At 42.0% G+C, this 18861-nt stretch overlaps 1 protein-coding gene across 1 annotated transcript in view; it reads left to right on the top strand.

The window, feature by feature from the left end:
• LOC149432748 (B-cell receptor CD22-like) overlaps positions 1-18861 on the top strand; it is a 53014-nt gene that overhangs the window by 16773 nt on the left and 17380 nt on the right. Inside the window, exons 4-7 of the mRNA XM_089665033.1 lie at positions 2149-2436; positions 5052-5309; positions 12086-12343; positions 14028-14327. Coding sequence (XP_089521159.1) covers positions 2149-2436; positions 5052-5309; positions 12086-12343; positions 14028-14327 — 1104 coding nt within the window. The remainder of the gene's footprint in view (positions 1-2148; positions 2437-5051; positions 5310-12085; positions 12344-14027; positions 14328-18861) is intronic.

Raw genomic sequence — 18861 nt, 5'->3', positions numbered from 1 at the left:
ACCTTGATGTGTCTCAGTTCAATTGGGCTTTAACAGAACAAAAAGGAACCAAATACGGGACATTCATTGTTAAAGCGTTAGTAAACCGCTGCCTTTTTTTTTTTTAAACCTGACAAAAATGGCATGATGGGCTAGTATGCATCATACATATACTGACTACATATTGTAATGTTCTAATATTTATGTCTTTATGAAACTCGTTGGGATTTTTTTCAAAGCAGAAGTATAGTAGGTGAAATTCTTGCGCAATCTTTCTGCCACCAGCCAGCAGAATTATCTTTGTCTAGTAATGGGGACTTATTGTACCAGAGCTCACATTTTAACTTTTTTTTTTTTTTTTTCTTTTTAACTTTTAACAAATAAAATGTGATTCTATTTTTATTGTATTTTTGTATTCATTTGTGCTGCCAAAAGGTCCAAGGGTGAAATTTTGTTGTCTTGGTAGACATCCTTACATATACCCAGTGAAGTGACTGGCCTCAGGTGATACACAGAGATTATTATTATTATTATTATACAGTATTTATAAAGTGCCAATAGTTCGCTCAGCGCTGTACATTACAAAGGGGGACAGAACATGTGACAGAACAATACCAATACAATGCAAAACATGAGGGGATTGAGGGCCCTGCTCTTTCGAGTTTACAATCTAGGAGATAAAACAAATCCTCCTACCAGGGGCAGACTGACAACTCATGGGGCCCCCAGGCAATAGGGGATCATGGGGCCCCTGTGTCCTTGCTCAAACTCAAAAAAGCCTATGAAAAAGGTACCAGGGGCATCTCATGGGGCCCCCTACTGACCCCGGGCCTTCGGGCAGTACCAGAGTTCCCAAATGGTCAGTCCGCCCCTGCCTCCTACGTAAGTTGTAACTGTTTATTTACAGTCTTCTCTTCTCTGCAGCTGTTCAAAGTGCAGAGTTTGTAAAGCTTGTCTGAGGTTTCAGAAGAAAGGAGGTGGAAAGCTGAAATTACACAATGCAGAGCTCAGTGAAAAAGAGCTCTGAGGGCTGATTGGAGGGAAGGGGCACACCCCCCTCCACACAGCTCATAGGAACAGAGCTGAGGCTTTCAATCTGCTGGAGGTCCCTACCCTGTCACCATTTTTCTCTTGGTGTCAGGAAAACTTATCAAATGTGACTCATACTGATAGCAGAGGAATGAAGCAGAAGACAGAAATGACACTTAGGGCTCTTAATTGAGACAAGTACACACTATAGAGGGATATGTTTTGTTTATATTTCATGTCTGAGGTTTACAATCGCTTTAAATAAAATTTCTAAAACCTACATATATTTACCTTCACAATCCATCCACGGGCAGATTTGTATTTTATTCTCTTTGCAATTATTTGTTGGTTCCGCCAGTTTCCACTTGTGCGTTAGACTTCTGTTGACAGGCCAAAAAGGCTTTTTGGCTGCCATCGAAATTCCTGACTGCCATTGTATTGTCTCAGCATTGTCCACCCTTCTTCCAGCTCACAAGCTCCAATAGTGAAGGCCAAACCCTACAGCTTCTCCTTTTCTGCTGTAATTCCTATGCCCTATTCCTATACAGCACACCACTTCCTACCTTTAAGCCAGCTCCTGGAAATTTACGCCCATCACCCAGAGAAAAAGGAAGATTAGTGATCACATGAATTTATAAAATTAAAGTGGAAGTAAACCCCTGTGGTTGATTTTTACCCATAGGTAAGATTATAAAAAGGCCTATGATATCTCCTATTTACTAAAGAAGCAGCCGGTGATGTCACCAGCACATGCGCTCTGAAGCCCTGTGCCGTAAACAATGATGCGGAGTGACGTCATCGTGTCCTAGCCATTCATACTACTGAAGCCCGCGAACCCAAAAGGAAGACCAGTTGAAGATGGAAGCGCCTACAGTGGTGGCAGCTTGCCACTGGAGGGCTTCCTTTTCAGGTAAGTCTGCCATAATGTGCTAGTATGCAATGCAAACTAGCACATTATGACTTAAACTGCCCGGGGAAATTTTTTCTTTTTTGTTGCTGCGGTTTACTATTGCTTTTAATAGAAGGTATTTACAAAGTGACTCAAGAGACCAACCAATGCCAGAAGGTGTCATTGGGATGTTTGTTTTATGTAGCTTTTACATCTACTTTAATTCTACTTAATCTTTTTATTTTTCTCAGATGGCTCAAGCTTAAAAATTCACCCTCTATCGAAAATCAAAGAGTTGGAGACTGTTACTTTAACTTGTTCAATAAGTTATTACTGTCCATTCAACATTAGTTTCTATTGGATTGAAGACGTAAACGGGACCAGCACAACAGATTTCAAACAAGGCACTGACGAAGTAAGCACCACAACCAGCTTGACGTTCCGTCCATCGTGGAAAGACAATAAGAAGAACATCACATGTGTGCTTCACCGAGATGATGGAGAAACGGACAATAAAACAGTCCAGCTCAATGTCACGTGTAAGTTCTTCATATTGTAATGACCGAGACGTGGAAATGATAGGGCCTGACTAACACACTATGGTACCTATTTACAGAGCCTGGCAAAATAACACTGTTTTCAACATATTTTTAACATTTTTTCCACTTTTTTTTTTATTTACACTAAACATTGTGCACTTGTCAATGTTAGCCAAAATTTTTAAATTTGTACAGTGTTAAAATACAGTTCATATGCAAGACTATGGATGCAGATACACAATATTGCCATGAAAAGTATTGGGCCGCCTGCTTTTACACACACATGAACTTTAATGGCCCCCCAGTCTTAGTCCGTAGGGTTCAATATTGAGTTGGCCCCGCCCTTTGCAGCTATAACAGCTTCAACTCTTCTGGGAAGGCCGTCCACAAGGTTTAGGAGGGTGTCTATGGGAAGGTTGGACCATTCTTCCAGAAGCACATTTGTCAGGTCAAGCACTGATGTCGGGGGAGGGGGCCTGGCTCGCAGTCTCCGCTCTAATTCATCCCAAAGGTGTTCTATGGGGTTGAGGTCAGGACTCTGTGCAGGCCAGTCAAGTTCCTACACCCCAAACTGGCTCCTCCATGTCTTTATGGACCTTGCTTTGTGCGCTGGTGCTCAGTCATGTTGGAACAGGAAGGGGCCATCCCCAAACTCTTCCCACAAAACACTCCAGAGAACACGTCTCCTCTGCTCTAGAGTCCAGTGGCGGCGTGCTTTACACCACTGCATCCGACACTTTGCATTGCACTTGGTGATGGAAGGCTTGGATGCAGCTGCTCGGCCATGGAAACCCATTCCATGAAGCTCTCTACGCTCTGTTGTGCTAATCTGAAGGCCACACCAAGTCTGGAGGTCTTTAGCTATTGACTCTGCAGACAGTTGGTGACTTCTGCGCACTGTGCGCTTCAGCATGCGCTGACCCCACTCTGTCATGTGACGTGGCCTACCACTTGGTGGCTGAGTTGCTGTTGTTCCCAGTTGCTTCCACTTTGTTATAATCCCACTAACAGTTGAGCGTGGAATATTTAGTAGCCAGGAAATGTCACGGATGGACTTATTGCCCAGGTGGCCACCTATCACGGGACAACGCTTGGAGTCACTGAGCTCCTGAGAGCGACCCATTCTTTCACCAATGTTTGTAGAAGCAGTCTGCATGCCTAGAGGATGATTTTATACACCTGTGGCCATGGAGGTGATTGGAACACCTGAATCACATGATTTGGAGGGCTGGCCCAATACTTTTGGCAAACTAGTGCAGGGGCGGACTGACCATTTGGAAACTCGGGCACTGCCCGAGGGCCTGGGGTCAGTAGGAGGCCTTATGAGATGCCCCTGGTACCTTTCTCATAGTCTTTTGAGTTTGGGCAAGGACACAGGAGCCCCATGATCCCCTATTGCCTGGGGGCCCCATGAGTTGTCAGTCCGCCCCTGAACTAGTGTATATACAAGGTATATATATATATGCGGCACAGTGGCTTAGTGGTTAGCACTTCTGCCTTGCAGTAATTGGGTCATGGGTTTGATTCCCAACCATGGCGCCTCCTGCATGGAGATTGCATGTTGTTCGTGTGGGTTTTCTCCAGGTACTCCAGTTTCCTCCCAGATTCTGAAGACATGCTGGTAGGTTAATTGGCTTCTGTCTAAATTGTCCCAGTTTCATCCCTGGCCATGGGGGATCTCCTGCATGGTAGGGGTTGGGGAAAGACCTGGCAACCTACCCTGTAAAAATAATCGCTAAGAGAATTCATGGAAGAAGTCACTTGCGAGTGATGGTCCATGCAATCGCCAAGGGTCGGATACGACTGAATGGATATATATATATTTTTTTATTTTTTTTATTGTATTTTATTTTTTTTTTAACACATCTCCAGATTACAAAGGTGTGCTCAGTTGTGTGCATGGGCATAACATACAGCTGCGTTCAGATAAAAAAAAAACAAAAACATATGCATTGTGGAACTGAAATCAGACCTGTGTACATGAGCCCTTATACTGATTATTATACTAGAAATGAAAAATAAATGACAGAGATTCTAGCCTTACCCTACTCCCTTCCGCTGGAGAGTTCCCTTCACTTCCTCTCTGGTAAAACATTATTAACCTCTTCGCACCGGCCGCACGCAAATGTGCACCCTCCCGGCGTCTGGGCTTTGATGCTGATTGGCCGCACATTTGAGTGCAATTAAGAAAAACATATGTGCTGAGACCGTGCGCCCTGCGCACTCCCAGCACACGTGTCCGGTACTCACAGAAAGGTCCTGATCGAAAGAGGAGATCGGGACCTTGCCCAATCATGTGACCGCCGTGATGGCCAATCACGCCGGTCACATGACCCAAAAACCCCGCCCCACCTCCCGGCTTCTGAAACCCTTAAAAGGCCGGGAGGCGCCGGTGCCAAGGGGTTAATAGGACAGGAAGTGAGTGTAAAATGCTCTAACAGAGCCCTGCATAGCATAAACCCTGACAGAGGTTCTAACCCTTTCCTGTTCTAGCCATAACTGACAGAGCTGGATCAATACTAGTCGTGTATTTAAATGTTCTTTATTACTTGTTGTTTATTATGGGGTTTTTTTTATTACCTACAAAATAATTATGACTTTCATTGTCGTTCCAGATGCTCCCAAAAATGTTCAGATTTTTTCTAACGCCACCATAGAAATAAAAAGAGGGGAGTCGACGACTTTGACTTGTTCTGTTGAAAGCAGCAATCCACCAGACTATGACATCACATGGTTCAGAGATAATAATCAGGAACTGAAAAAAAAAGGAAGTGACGACCGACTGGAAGTCAGAAATTCAGGAAAATATTTCTGTAAGGCAAAAAACGAAATCGGCGAAACAAAATCAAACTTAATTGGAGTGTCCGAGCTGTGTAAGTAGTCGATCACATACTGGAATGTGGTTCATTTTGTTATTGGTTATACAGTGGGGAAAATAATTATTTGATCCCCTGCAGATTTTGTAAGTTTGCCCACTTACAAAGAAATGAAGGGTCTATATTTTTTATCATAGGTGTATTTTAAATGATAGAGACAGAATATCAACCAAAAATCCCCAAAAAATGTTATAAATTGAGTCGCAGTTCAGTGAGTAAAATAAGTATTTGATCCCCAAGCAGAACATGACTCAGTACTTGGTGGAGGAACCCTTGTTGGCAAGCACAGAGGTAAGACGTTCCTTGGAACTGGTTCTCAGGTTTGCACACATCTCAGGAGGGATTTTGGTCCTCCACTCTTCTTTACAGATCTTCTCTAAATCCTTGAGGTTTCTTGGCTGTCACTTTGCAACTCGAAGTTTCAGCTCCCTCCATAAATTTTCTATAGGATTAAAGTCTGAAGACTGGCTAGGTCACTCCATAACTTTAATGTGCTTCTTCTTGAGCCACTCCTTTGTTGCCTTGGCGGTATGTTTTGGGTCATTGTCATGCTGGAAGACCCATCTATGACCCATCTTCGGTGTTCTAGCTGAGGGAAGAAGGTTCTCGCCCACGTATTTTACAATACATGGCCCCGTCTATTGGTCCCTCAATGCGGCACAGTCGTCCTGTACCTTTAGCAGAGAACCAGCCCCATAGCATAATGTTTCCACCTCCGTGCTTGACTGTTGGGATGGTGTTCTTAGGGTCATAGTCAGCATTTTTTTTCCTCCAAACATGGCGAGTCAAGTTATAGCCAAAGAGCTCAATTTTGGTCTCATCTGACCACAGCACCTTCTCCCAGTCCTTCTCTGAATCATTTAGATTTTCATTAGCAGACTTGAGATGGGCCTGTACATATTCCTTCTTGAGGAGAGGGATCTTGCGGGGGATCTTGAGGGCGCTGCAGGATTTCAATCCATGGCAATGTATTGACGGCAAAGCGTGGTGACGGACTTCCGGCGTAGCACCATTTTGGTACACCTTTTCATGCAATACACCCAATACATGAGGTAAAGGCTTGTACATTTTTTACAGAATGTGAGTGCATTTTTGGCTTATCTATTTTATTGGATTAAAAACGGTTTTACACTATGGAGGATGTTTCTTTCTCTTGTTCCATGGGCTTATGAGAGAGTATTATTGTGAGGATGCCTACCTGCCTATCTACTTATGCAGGCCATAGATGGGGAGAAAAACGGACAATTTTTCTTTTAAAAAACGAAAAATCGGTCGTTCAAGCGGCCGACGTTACCACCAATGGTAAAAAAAATCGGCCGATTTTCATCCCGTCTACAGTCGGCAAAAAGTGTCCCTGCAGAGAGCTCTGCTATTTCTTTGACAGTTCCTTGACATTTACATAGGTTGCAACAATGTATCTATTTGTATCCATTTAGGATACAGATGTTTTTATTCGGAAACAAATAGATACATTGTTGCAACCGCTATAAATGTCAAGGAACTGTCAGAGAACTGTCAAAGAAATAGCGGAGCTCTCTGCAGGGACACTTTTTGCCGGACTGGAATTCCTCTCATTTTTCATTCTTCTTCATCATCATCATCCTCTTCTTCTTCTTCTTCTTCTTCATCATCATCATCATCCTCTTCTTCTTCTTCTTCTTCTTCTTCTTCTTCATCATCATCCTCTTCTTCTTCTTCTTCTTTTTCTTCATCATCATCCTCTTCTTCTTCTTCTTCATCATCCTCTTCTTCTTCTTCTTCTTCATCATCATCATCCTCTTCTTCTTCATCATCATCATCATCATCATCCTCTTCTTCATCATCATCTTCTTCTTCATCATCATCATCCTTTTCTTCTTATTCTTCTGCTTCATCATCATCCTCTTCTTCTTCTTCTTCTTCTTCATCATCCTCTTCTTCTTCTTCATCATCATCATCCTCTTCTTCTTCTTCATCATCATCATCCTCTTCTTCTTCTTCTTCTTCTTCATCATCCTCTTCTTCTTCATCATCATCCTCTTCTTCTTCTTCTTCTTCTTCTTCTTCTTCTTCTTCTTCTTCATCATCATCCTCTTCTTCTTCTTCTTCTTCTTCTTCTTCTTCGTCATCCTCTTCTTCTTCATCATCATCATCCTCTTCTTCTTCTTCATCATCATCCTCTTCTTCTTCATCATCATCATCATCCTCTTCTTCTTCATCATCATCCTCTTCTTCTTCTTATTCTTCTTCTTCTTCTTCTGCTTCTTCATCATCATCCTCTTCTTCTTCTTCTTCTTCTTCTTCTTCTTCATCCTCTTCTTCTTCCTCTTCTTCTTTTTCTTCTTTTTGTCTTCCTCTTGCAGGTCACTGCTCATGCGCAGATTTTTTATCGGTAAAAAATCGGCTGATTTGCCCATTATTGCCGCGAAAATCGGCCGATCGGCAAAATTGGCCGATTTTTTTTCCAACTTAACCGATAAAAAAAATCTGCCAAAATACCGAAAAACGGCCGAACAAATAGCCCACTAACGATCCGAAAATCGGCCAATTTTATTTTCGGCCGAAAAATCGGCCGATTTTCGACCCATCTATGGCCTGCATTACCTGTCCAGAGGAAGTAACAACAGTGGTGCTGCAGGATACCAGTGTGGTTATAGTGCCCAGGAAACCAGGCTGAAGGGAGTGCATATACAGGGAGGATCCAGAGGTGGCTTTGTGGCCCTGTGGGGTCGCCGAGCGGAGGTGAGAGGCCATTGCAGCCATTTTAGGATCACGTATCGGTATGTTGTGCATCCACACTGTATATGTTGCATGACCAGAAGGAGTGAGGCACTTTGTTTTTTTGGTTTCACAGAAATTGGGCTTTTTGCACTATTGTACCTTTGTTATAATTATTTTTTCACGTATAATATTAATATTTTAGTATTTTACCAGAGTGTCTTTTACTTTTTTGAGCACAGAGTTTTTTATCCCTCAATAGGGATTCACATTATTTATGCAATATATTTCCTATCAATATTGGTTTGTGTCCCAGTTTATTGGGTACCAGGGGTCACGTCATTTGTGGTTGTATCCCTATAGGGATTGGGTTCACATTTATTATTATCATTATTATATCACTTTGCATAGGTCACTTTATTTGGTCCAATGATAGGACCTCGTGTGATTTGAAGCACGTTTAGTCACTATGTTATATTGGTATATATTTATTGTATGTAGCGCTACACTATTCTATATTGTAATCAGGGGCGGACTGACCATTTGGAAACTCGGGCACTGCCCAAGGGCCCGAGGTCAGTAGGGGGCCCCATGAGATGCCCCTGGTACCTTTTTCATAGGCTTTTTTGAGTTTGGGCAAGGACACAGGGGCCCCATGATCCCCTATTGCCCGGGGAGGAGATTTACTAAAACCGGAGAGTGCAAAATTTGGTGCAACCCAACGTGGGCTCCTACGAACACTTGACTTTTACTCTTGAACTTCGGAACCTCTGTACAGGATGGGGATGGGGTGCAGATTTGTTTGATTGCTATGGGAGACAGAACGTGGCATAGGGAGTGCCGACAACATCTCCCTCACGGCTAGAGGCAGTTCCACCTATAACAGGTACACGCTATCGACAGGCTGCTCGCGGACTGTACCTTCACTGCCCATGGCAACCACACGTGTGACTTGTGTTAGGATGACTCTTAACATGCTGACTCTTTATACCCCATGTGCTAGTGACGCAAACTGAACACTCAAGGTAGAACTGTGCCGGTTACTTGCAATGCAACCCTTCAGACCAGGCAGTATCAATTTTTTCAGATGCAGCATGGGGGTCCCCCCAATCCCTACCAGGCTCTTCGGGTCTGCTATGGATTTTAAGGGGAACCTCATGCTTATTTTTTTTTTGCAAACGGCATGGGGTCCCCCTCAAATACATACCTGACCCTTAGGTCTAGTATGGATTTTAGGGGGACCCCCATGTCTTTTTAAAAAAAGATTGGTGTGGGGTTCCCTCAAAATCCACACCAGACCTCAGGGCCTTTTTTAAAATTCTGGCATGGAGTTTTCCTTAAAATCCGTACCAGACCCGAAGGGACTGGTATGGATAAGGGGGAACCCCCACACTGTTTTTTTTTCCATAATTTTTAATTCCCAGCATGTTTTGATTATATTCCGCTGGCACCTGATGAGTCGTCCATTGTTAGGACGCCACGGCTGGGCTGGCTTCCTTAACCACTTCCAGTCCGGACACTTGCACCCCCTTCCTGTCCAGGGCAAATTTCAGCTTTCAGCGCTATCACACTTTGAATGACAGTTGCGCGGTCATGCAACACTGTACCCATATGAATTTTTTACCATTTTTTACCAAGCTTTATTTTGGTGGTATTTATTCACTGCTGGGATTTTTATTTTTTTTGCTATGTAAATGAAAAAGTCCAAAAATTTTGAAAAAAAGTGTTTTTCTTATAAAATGTTGCAAATAAATATTATTTCATCATAAATCTTAGCCAAAATGTATTCCGTTATCTTTGTAGTAAAAAAAAAAAAAAAAGCCAAATTAGTTTATAACCAAAAATTATAATTTTTAAACATTTTTTTTTACATTTTTATTTTATTTTTTATTTATATTATTATTTATGTGGGGTTTTTTTTACATACAGTCACCCAGGGGCGGACTGACCATTTGGAAACTCGGGCACCGCCCGAGGGCCCAGGGTCAGTAGGGGGCCCCATGAGATGACCCTGGTACCTTTTTCATAGGCTGTTTTGAGTTTGGGCAAGGACACAGGGGCCTCATGATCCCCTATTGCCCGGGGGCCCTATGAGTTGTCAGTTTGCCCCTGCTGTCACCCTAGCAGTACAGTGTCACCATGGTGACACTGTACTACATGTGGGGGGTGATGGAGATTTTTTTTTTTTTACACTGATTGCTTTTACACCGATAAAGGCTGTAAAAGCAATCATTCCTCCTTCTCTCTGGCTGCATTCTTGCAACCATTGAGAACTACTGAGTGAGCTGTGATTGGTCACAGCTTGTCACATGGTACAAGGCTGTTGTGCATAGCCTTGTACCATGTGATCTCTGTGATCATTCACAGATTTCACACGTAGTAAGCAATGATGTCCAAAGTGACATCTTGCTTACTACTTTGCATGTGATCACTGATTGGCCAATCAGTGATCATATGATCGGGAACTCGTACAGAGGTCCCGTCCGCCGATCGGTGTTTCACTGTGTCCGGAGGACACAGCGGTTACCAGATCGCGGTTCTGCACGTTCCCAGGGAGCGTGCCCAAGTAGAGTGCAGGGTGGCCGTTTATAAACGGCCACCCGACCCTGCAGTGCCACCGTCTGGCCGTTTATATACATGGGCTGGAGGCGGGAGGTGGTTAACAACCTCTTCTTTTCTCCATGCTCCATGTGGCACACAGAGACACACAACTGAAAGGTGGAGTCCATTTTTCACCATTTTAACTGGTTGCCGGTGTGATTTCTATATTGTCAGCTTCCGGTAATTGATAAGGGTGAGTTTAATTACAAATTACAGGAGCATCACAAACTGGGAATGCAATTATTTTTTGAAGGTGCCAATAATTTTGTCCAGTCCATATTTGGGGTTTTGTGTGGAATGTGGCAGATTTGACTTTTTGTTTCTCAACTTTTTTGTGTCATACCAATACAAATAATGAATTGAACATGAGAATGCTGGAAAAATTTGTATTTGCAACAATTTTCTGGGTGAAGTGGTGCATTATCTGACAGAAATGCAGGGATTCCAATATTTTTGGCCATGCCTGTATGTGCTGCCCTGGCATACATGTAAAAGGTAGAGTCCATGTGCTGAAAGGTTCATCAGTGGCATTTCCCAGCAGCTGGTGTCTTCAGGGACAAACCCCAGATAATAGAGGACCTTCTACATCATGACAGCATCAGGCAACATTCTACACCCTGCTACTACCCCCAGGAGTGGATTCCTGATCTTCTCTCCCCTCTCTCTACAATCCCAGGGCTCAATGCTCTGGACCACTGTCCCTCTATTATATCACAGGATCAGTGCTTGGACCTACAGATAACCCTCCAAAACTAGAAAACCAGGAAAGGCATTAACCCTTACCCTCCCGTCCAGGGAAGAACATGTTTCAACCTGCCTACAGGTTTCGGGTCTGGTATGGGTTTTAAGGAAAACTCCATGCCAGAATAGAAAAAAAGACACTGTGGATTTTGAGGGAACCCCATACCAATCTGTTTTTTAAAAATGGCATGGGGTTCCCCCTAAAATCCATACTAGACCTAAGGGTCAGGAATGTATTTGAGGGGGACCCCATGCCGTTTGCAAAAAAAAATAAGCATGAGGTTCCCCCCAAAATCCATAGTAGACCTAAGCGTAAGGTATGGATATGGGGGGGACCCCACGCCGTTTGAATAAAAAAAAAAATTAGCATGAGGTTCCCTTAAAATCCATACAAGGGCCTGGTATGGATTGGGGGGGGACCCCCATGCTGCAAGGTCAAAAGCAATTTCTTCATCTCAGATAATTAACCACCGACCCCAATAATCTTCGCTATCTGTAAGGAGGGTGGTGAGGGGAGATCTTCCCAATGACCTTAAATATAAGGAGAATTTTTCCCAATGACCATCACACTATTGTCTCGTTAGCAGTTATTAGATGGGGTTCCTGGAGACTGGGAAGCTATTTCAAGGGTTCCTCCATGTTACAAAGGCTGGTAAAGGCTGGTCTATGGACATCGATAATGCCCTCCTATCTTATTCCTAAATTTTTTGTGTGATAATTTACAATGTTTTCAGATGCTCCTGAGAAACCAGTTATTAAGAAATCTAGAGATCCCGAAGAAGACAAGGATTTCACGCTGGAATGTTCTACCAAAGCAAATCCCCCGGTCTTCCTCTATGTCTGGTTCAAGGATGGACACGAGTGCCACAACCACACCAGTAGTCAGTTTACGATCTACAAAATAAAGGAAGACGATTCTGGATCTTATACATGTTTAGCTCGTAACGGGGAGGGAGAAGAAACGTCTGACGCGCTAGACGTGAAAGTGATGTGTGAGTATTACACAGAGCTGTATTTATGTCATTGATCATATAATGTTAACCACGATGTTGACTTAATAAAAGCAATGCAGAGTTTTCCCATAGCAAGGTGTCGCTGTACTGACCGCCATCCGATCTTCATGCTCATTTGAGTTTAAATCAGCTTGATACATTCCAGGAGCTCAAAACAAAAGGTGTTCTCTGTCCAACAGATTGTTTGTTTTCTAAAGCAGCTACAGCAAAGAGTAGAAAGGCCTGTCACCTGCCAGCGTGCAGCAGAGTAGGATGCTTTCTCTCTGTGTGGAAGTGGTCTCATTGCATAGGTCCCCTACTGAAGCAGAGCAAATGCTTTACAATCAAATTCATTATCCTTGCTGACTCATTAAGTCTAAAAAAAGCTGTAGACCTCTGCAGAGAGATCACTGCTTCCCCTCAAAGAGCAAGGGTACTTCTCTGCAGAGCGCTGGCATGCTGACAGGCTTTTCTTTTCAGGCTGTGGCTGCTTTCTAAAGAAAACAAACTGTTAGACTTTGCACACCTTATATTTTGATGCACCTGGCTCCTTCTGCTTACTACAGGTTGTATTTATCATCTGCATTGCTCCCCTCCTCCACTGTGGCTCCTTCTCCTTACTATGGGTTATATTTGTCATCTGCACTGCTCCATTCCTCCTCTGTGGTTCCTTCTGCTTACTACTGGTTGTATTTATCATCTGCACTGCTCCATTCCTCCTCTGTGGTTCCTTCTGCTTACTACAGGTTGTATTTATCATGTGCATTGCTCCATTCCTCCACTATGGCTCCTTCTCCTTACTACAGGTTGTATTTATTATCTGCACTGCTCCATTCCTCCGCTGTGGCTCCTCCTTACTACAGGTTGTATTTATCATCTGCACTGCTCCCCCCCTCCACTATGGCTCCTTCTTCTTACTGTGGCTTATATTTGTCCTCTGCACTGCTCTGATCCTCCACTATGGCTCCTTCTCCTTACTACAGGTTGTATTTATCATCTGCACTGCTCCACTCCTCTACTATGGCTCCTTCTCCTTACTACAGGTTGTATTCATCATCTGCACTGCTCCATTCCTCCACTATGGCTCCTTCTCCTTACTACAGGTTGTATTCATCATCTGCACTGCTCCATTCCTCCACTGTGGTTCCTTCTCCTTACTACAGGTTGCATTCATCATCTGCACTGCTCTGCTCCTCCACTATGGCTGCTTCTCCTTACTACAGGTTGTATTTATCATCTGCACTGCTCCATTCTTCCACTGTGTTCCTTCTCCTTACTACTGGTTGTATTCATCATCTGCACTGCTCCATTCCTTCACTGTGGTTCCTTCTCCTTACTACTGGTTGTATTCATCATCTGCACTGCTCCATTCCTTCACTGTGGTTCCTTCTCCTCACTACAGGTTGTATTTATCATCTGCACTGCTCCATTCCTTCACTGTGGTTCCTTCTCCTCACTACAGGTTGTATTTATCATCTGCACTGCTCTGCTCCTCCGCTGTGGCTCTTTCTTCACAATATTTCCTCTCGGCAGGCTGTGTACTATCATCAGCAATGTTCTACTCCTCCATGGTGACTCCTTTCCTCCTTGGCTCTGGCTGTCAGTTGTGAAAATAAAACTGACCAAAAACTGTCATAGTTTCCCATTATTTTTGAGTAATGGATTTTTTTTTTACTTTTTTTAGATGCTCCCAGGTACCCAAGGGTAGTCCTAGAGCTAGACAGACCAACATTAAATAAAGAAGACAAGATCATATTTGTTGGAGAAGACAAGGTCATGTTTGTTGAAGGAGACAAGGTCCTGTTTCGATGCGAAGTCAACAGCAGCAACCCAGAAGTGACCACCACTACATGGTACAAGAATGGAAGCAATAAACGAATATTTAGTCAACCTGTAAAGGCAGAGGATGCTGGGAACTATACTTGTGAAGCTACAAATTATGTAGGAAGTTCTATGTCACCGAAGGTTTTCGTGGAGATATATTGTAAGTATGGGATCCACCTTCCATGAGCCAGCAAGTAAAGTAGGCCTGTCATTAGCAAATGATAGAGACATAAGAGAAAGCACCTTATAGCAACTCAAAGTGCTTTTCTAACCTCCCTAGTGGTCTGATTATGTCAGTACATCTGAGAAAAATAAAAAGATTAAGTAGAATTAAAGTAGATGTAAAAGTTACATAAAATAAACATCCCAATGGCGCCTTCTGGCATTAGTTGGTCTCTGGAATCAGTGATTATTAACCTCCCTAGCAGTCTGATTATGTACATATTTCTGTGCTCAAAGCGGTACATTTTTTTGCATGGAAATATGTCATTTTTTTATTGTCGGCCTGTAATTCTTAGCATTAACTCACTGAAATCTGTCCGAACAAGAGTCTAGTAAACATCTCGGGTAGGATAAAATTTGAAACACGAAATCATAAATTATATTATAATAAATAATCATAAAAAATAATAATATAATAATAATAAATTTAATTCAATAATATAATCAAACCAAAAACACTGAAATTTGAAACACGAAATCATAAATTATAATAAATAATCATAAAAAATAATAATATAATAATACATTTAATTCAATAATATAATCAAACCCAAAACACTGAAATGTGAAATATAGCGCCAAGTTCGCACATCGCTGAGCTCAGTCGCAGAATCGTTTTCAGTGTCTGATGAGGAATTTCCCCCACGAATCATTATCACTCAATTCTGCAAGTGGTTCTGATTTACTATCGCTGTTCTCTAGCCGGTCTAAAACCGCTTTTGACCTAAATGGACGCTTTTTGGACGCCATGGACGTTTCTCAGTTTCCAGGCAGAAAGAACAGTAAAAATGCAGGCAGGGCGCCGGACAAAGCACTCGGGACAAAATGTATGTGAAATGGTTTGATACAGGAATGTTATACTATGTGATTTTAGTGATTTTAGTGAATGTCACTTTTAAAATTTTTGAATTTCCCGCCGTTACCGTCCCCCGTACGTCCCGACGTCGCAGGGAACGGAACCCGGAAGACAGATGCCGGCATCGGCCGGAGGAGATGGCCGGGGACACTGCAGGGGGGGACATCGCGGTAGCGCAGGACAAGGTAAGTGCTGCAGGGATCCCCGAGCAACGCTGCAGGGTAATCCTGAGTGTAGCTCGGGGTTACTGCTTCTGGTACTGAAAGTTAACCCGAGCTACACTCAGGAATACAGCCGGGGGGGTTAATGTTATGGTCCAGTTGACAAAACAAAAAATCAGCTCATAGTGCATTCATGAAGAGAGCGAGACATGATGCAGCTATGAGGGGCGCCCACTACTGGAGAATACTGAGAGAAAAAGGAGTCTTTGTGTCCCGTGATCATCCGAGACATCCGATAATGGTAAGTATCCTAAAGGATTTTAGCCACGTAGCCTACCTGGCGGTATTCCTGAGTGTAGCTCGGGGTAAAGTTTCAGCACCACAAGTGGTAACACCGAGCTACACTCGGGATTATCATGCGGTGCTGCTCCGCGATCCCTCGGTCACTTACCTTGTCCTGCGCTCCCGCGATGTCCCTCCTGCAGTGTCCCCGGCAATGTCCTCCAGCCGATTCCTGCATCTGTCTTCTGGGTTCCAGAGCATCAGGATGTACGGGGGACGGAACTGGCAGCAAATTTGAAAATGACAAAAAGTGACATTCACTAAATACACTAAAATCACATAGTATAACATTCCTCTATCAAACCATTTCACATACATTTTGTCCCGAGTGCTTTGTCCGGCGCCCTGCCTGCATTTTTACTGTTCTTTCTGCCTGGAAACTGAGAAACGTCCATGGCGTCCAAAAAGCGTCCCTTTAGGTCAGACGCGGTTTTAGACCGGCTAGAGAACAGCGATAGTAAATCAGAACCACTTGCAGAATTGAGTGATAATGATTCGTGGGGGAAATTCCTCATCAGACACTGAAAACGATTCTGCGACTGAGCTCAGCGATGTGCGAACTTGGCGCTCTATTTCACATTTCAGTGTTTTTGGTTTGATTATATTATTGAATTAAATGTATTATTATATTATTATTTTTTATGATTATTTATTATATTATAATTTATGATTTCGTGTTTCAAGTTTTATCATCCCCGGGATGTTTACTAGACTCTTGTTCGGACAGATTTCAGTGAGTTATTCCTAAAAATTACAGCCTACAATAAAAAACGCCAAATTTCCATGCAAAATAATGGTACCGCTTTCAGCACCAAAAATCAGACCGCCAGGGAGGTTAAGGACCACGCCATTCCTGTTTTTTGTTTTGGTTAACATGTAACAAACAATTTTTTTGCTAGAAAATACCTTAGAACCCCCAAACAGTATATGTTTTTTTAAAGCTAGAGAATAAATTGGTGGATTTTGCAATTTTTGTTGTCACATTGGTTTTTCAAATGCAATTTTTGGAGGAAAAAAATACACTTTTTTGAATGTTAATGCAAAAAAAAAAACCACAATACACAACCCGCTTTTTTGTAAAATATAAAAGATGATGTTATGCCGAGTAAAACGTCACGCAGTAAAACGGCATAAATTTTACTATCCATAGGCGACCCTTTAACCACTTCAGGTCCGGACACATTCACCCCCTTCCAGTCCGGACACTTTCCCCCCCTTCCAGTCCGGACACTTTTACCCCCTTCCTGTCCAGGCCAATTTTTCAGCATTCAGCGCTATCACACTTTGAATGACAATTGCGCGGTCATGCAACACTGTACCCATATGAAATTTTTAGCATTTGTTTGAGACAGATAAAACTTTATTTTGGTGGTATTTATTCATCACTAGGATTTTTTTTTTTTTTTGCTATATCAATGAAAAAGTCCAAAAATCTTGAAATGAAGTGTTTTTCTTATACAATTTTGCAAATAAATAATCTTTCTTCATAAATCTTGCCCAAAATTTATTCAGTTATCTTTTTAGTAAAAAATAAAATAACCCGATTTAGTTTATAGCCAAAAATTATAATTTTTCAAAATTTGTTTTTAAATTTTTATTTTATTATATATGTTTTTTTTGTTTGTTTGTTTACATACTGTCACCCTAGCAGTACAGTGTACAACTGTACTACTTGTGGGGGGGTGATTTTTTTTTTTTTTACACTGATTGCTTTTACACCCATATAGGGTGTAAAAGCAATCATTTCTCTTTCTCTCTGTCTGCATTCTTGCAGCCATTGAGAAATACTGTGTGAGCTGTGATTGGTCACAGCTTGTCACATGGTACAAGGCTGTTGTGAATAGCCCTGTACCATGTGATCTCTGTGATCATTCACAGATTTCACACGTTGTAAGCAATGATGTCAGAAGTGACATCTTGCTTACTACTGTTCATGTGATCACTGAATGGCCAATCTCACACAGAGGTCCCATACAACGATCGGTGAACCGCTGTGTCCCAGGGAGCGCACACAGGCAGGGAGCGGGGAGGATGTTTATAAACGACCACCCGCCCCTGCACTGCTCCCATCTGGCCGTTTATATACATGGAACGGACGACGGGAAATGCTTAAAAGCTTTTACAGGTTACCACTTTAGACTTTCGGAGGAGGTCTGGTGCTAGAATTATTGCCCATGACCTGATGTTCACCGTGATACCTCACATGTCTGGGATGATCGCTTTTTGTGTGCATGTGGGACCAATGCCTGACCCGCAAGCATGAGGGGACAGGGGCACTGTATTTTTTTTGTTATATACTGTTGCATAAAAAAAAATGTATCACTTTTATTGCTGTCACAAAAAATGTAAATATTCCTTGTGACAGCAATAGGCCTGTGACAGGTACTCTTTATGCACCCTCGCAGTGCTGCCGACTTTGCTCCTCTCCTTCCCACCAGCAGCTGCAAGCACATAATAGGATTCTTCAGGATGGAGAGTGGGGAAAGGTACGAAAAAAAAGTCACATTTACCAGCCCCTTCCTTTCATGAACGAACACAATGACTTATCGGTACCAATCACTTACTGTCTTTACTGATATATAAAGCATAGTAAACTGGGTACTTGTCTGTTAATTCACCGGATTTATTTATATATATATGTATATATATATATATATATATATTTTTTTTTTATATATTTAAATAAAACATTAAAAAAAATATATTTTATATATTTAAATAAAACATTAAAAAAAATATATATTTTATATATATATATATAGAAAAACAGTTTACGGTACTTGTCTGTTAATTCACCGGATTTATTAATATATATATGTGTGTGCATATATATATATATATATATATATATATATATATATTTTTTTTATTTTTTTTTTTTATTTTTTTTTTTTTTAATGTTTTATTTAAATATATAAAAATATATATATATATATATATATTTATATATATATATATATAAATATATATATACATATATATATTAATAAATCCAGTGAATTAACAGACAAGTACCGTAAACTGTTTTTCTTGGGGTAAGGGGCCCTGTCAAGTTGGCTGTACGGGGCCCTGTGGTTTCTAACAGCAGCCCTGCTTCTAGTGCAACAGTATAA

This window comes from Staurois parvus, unplaced genomic scaffold, assembly GCF_062004578.1.
Source record: "Staurois parvus isolate SC_StPar_1 unplaced genomic scaffold, SC_StPar_1.0 ptg002113l, whole genome shotgun sequence".
Classification (NCBI taxonomy): Eukaryota; Metazoa; Chordata; class Amphibia; order Anura; family Ranidae; genus Staurois; species Staurois parvus.
Note: the sequence above shows the minus strand (reverse complement) of the source record. Positions and strands in the feature narration are given on the sequence as shown.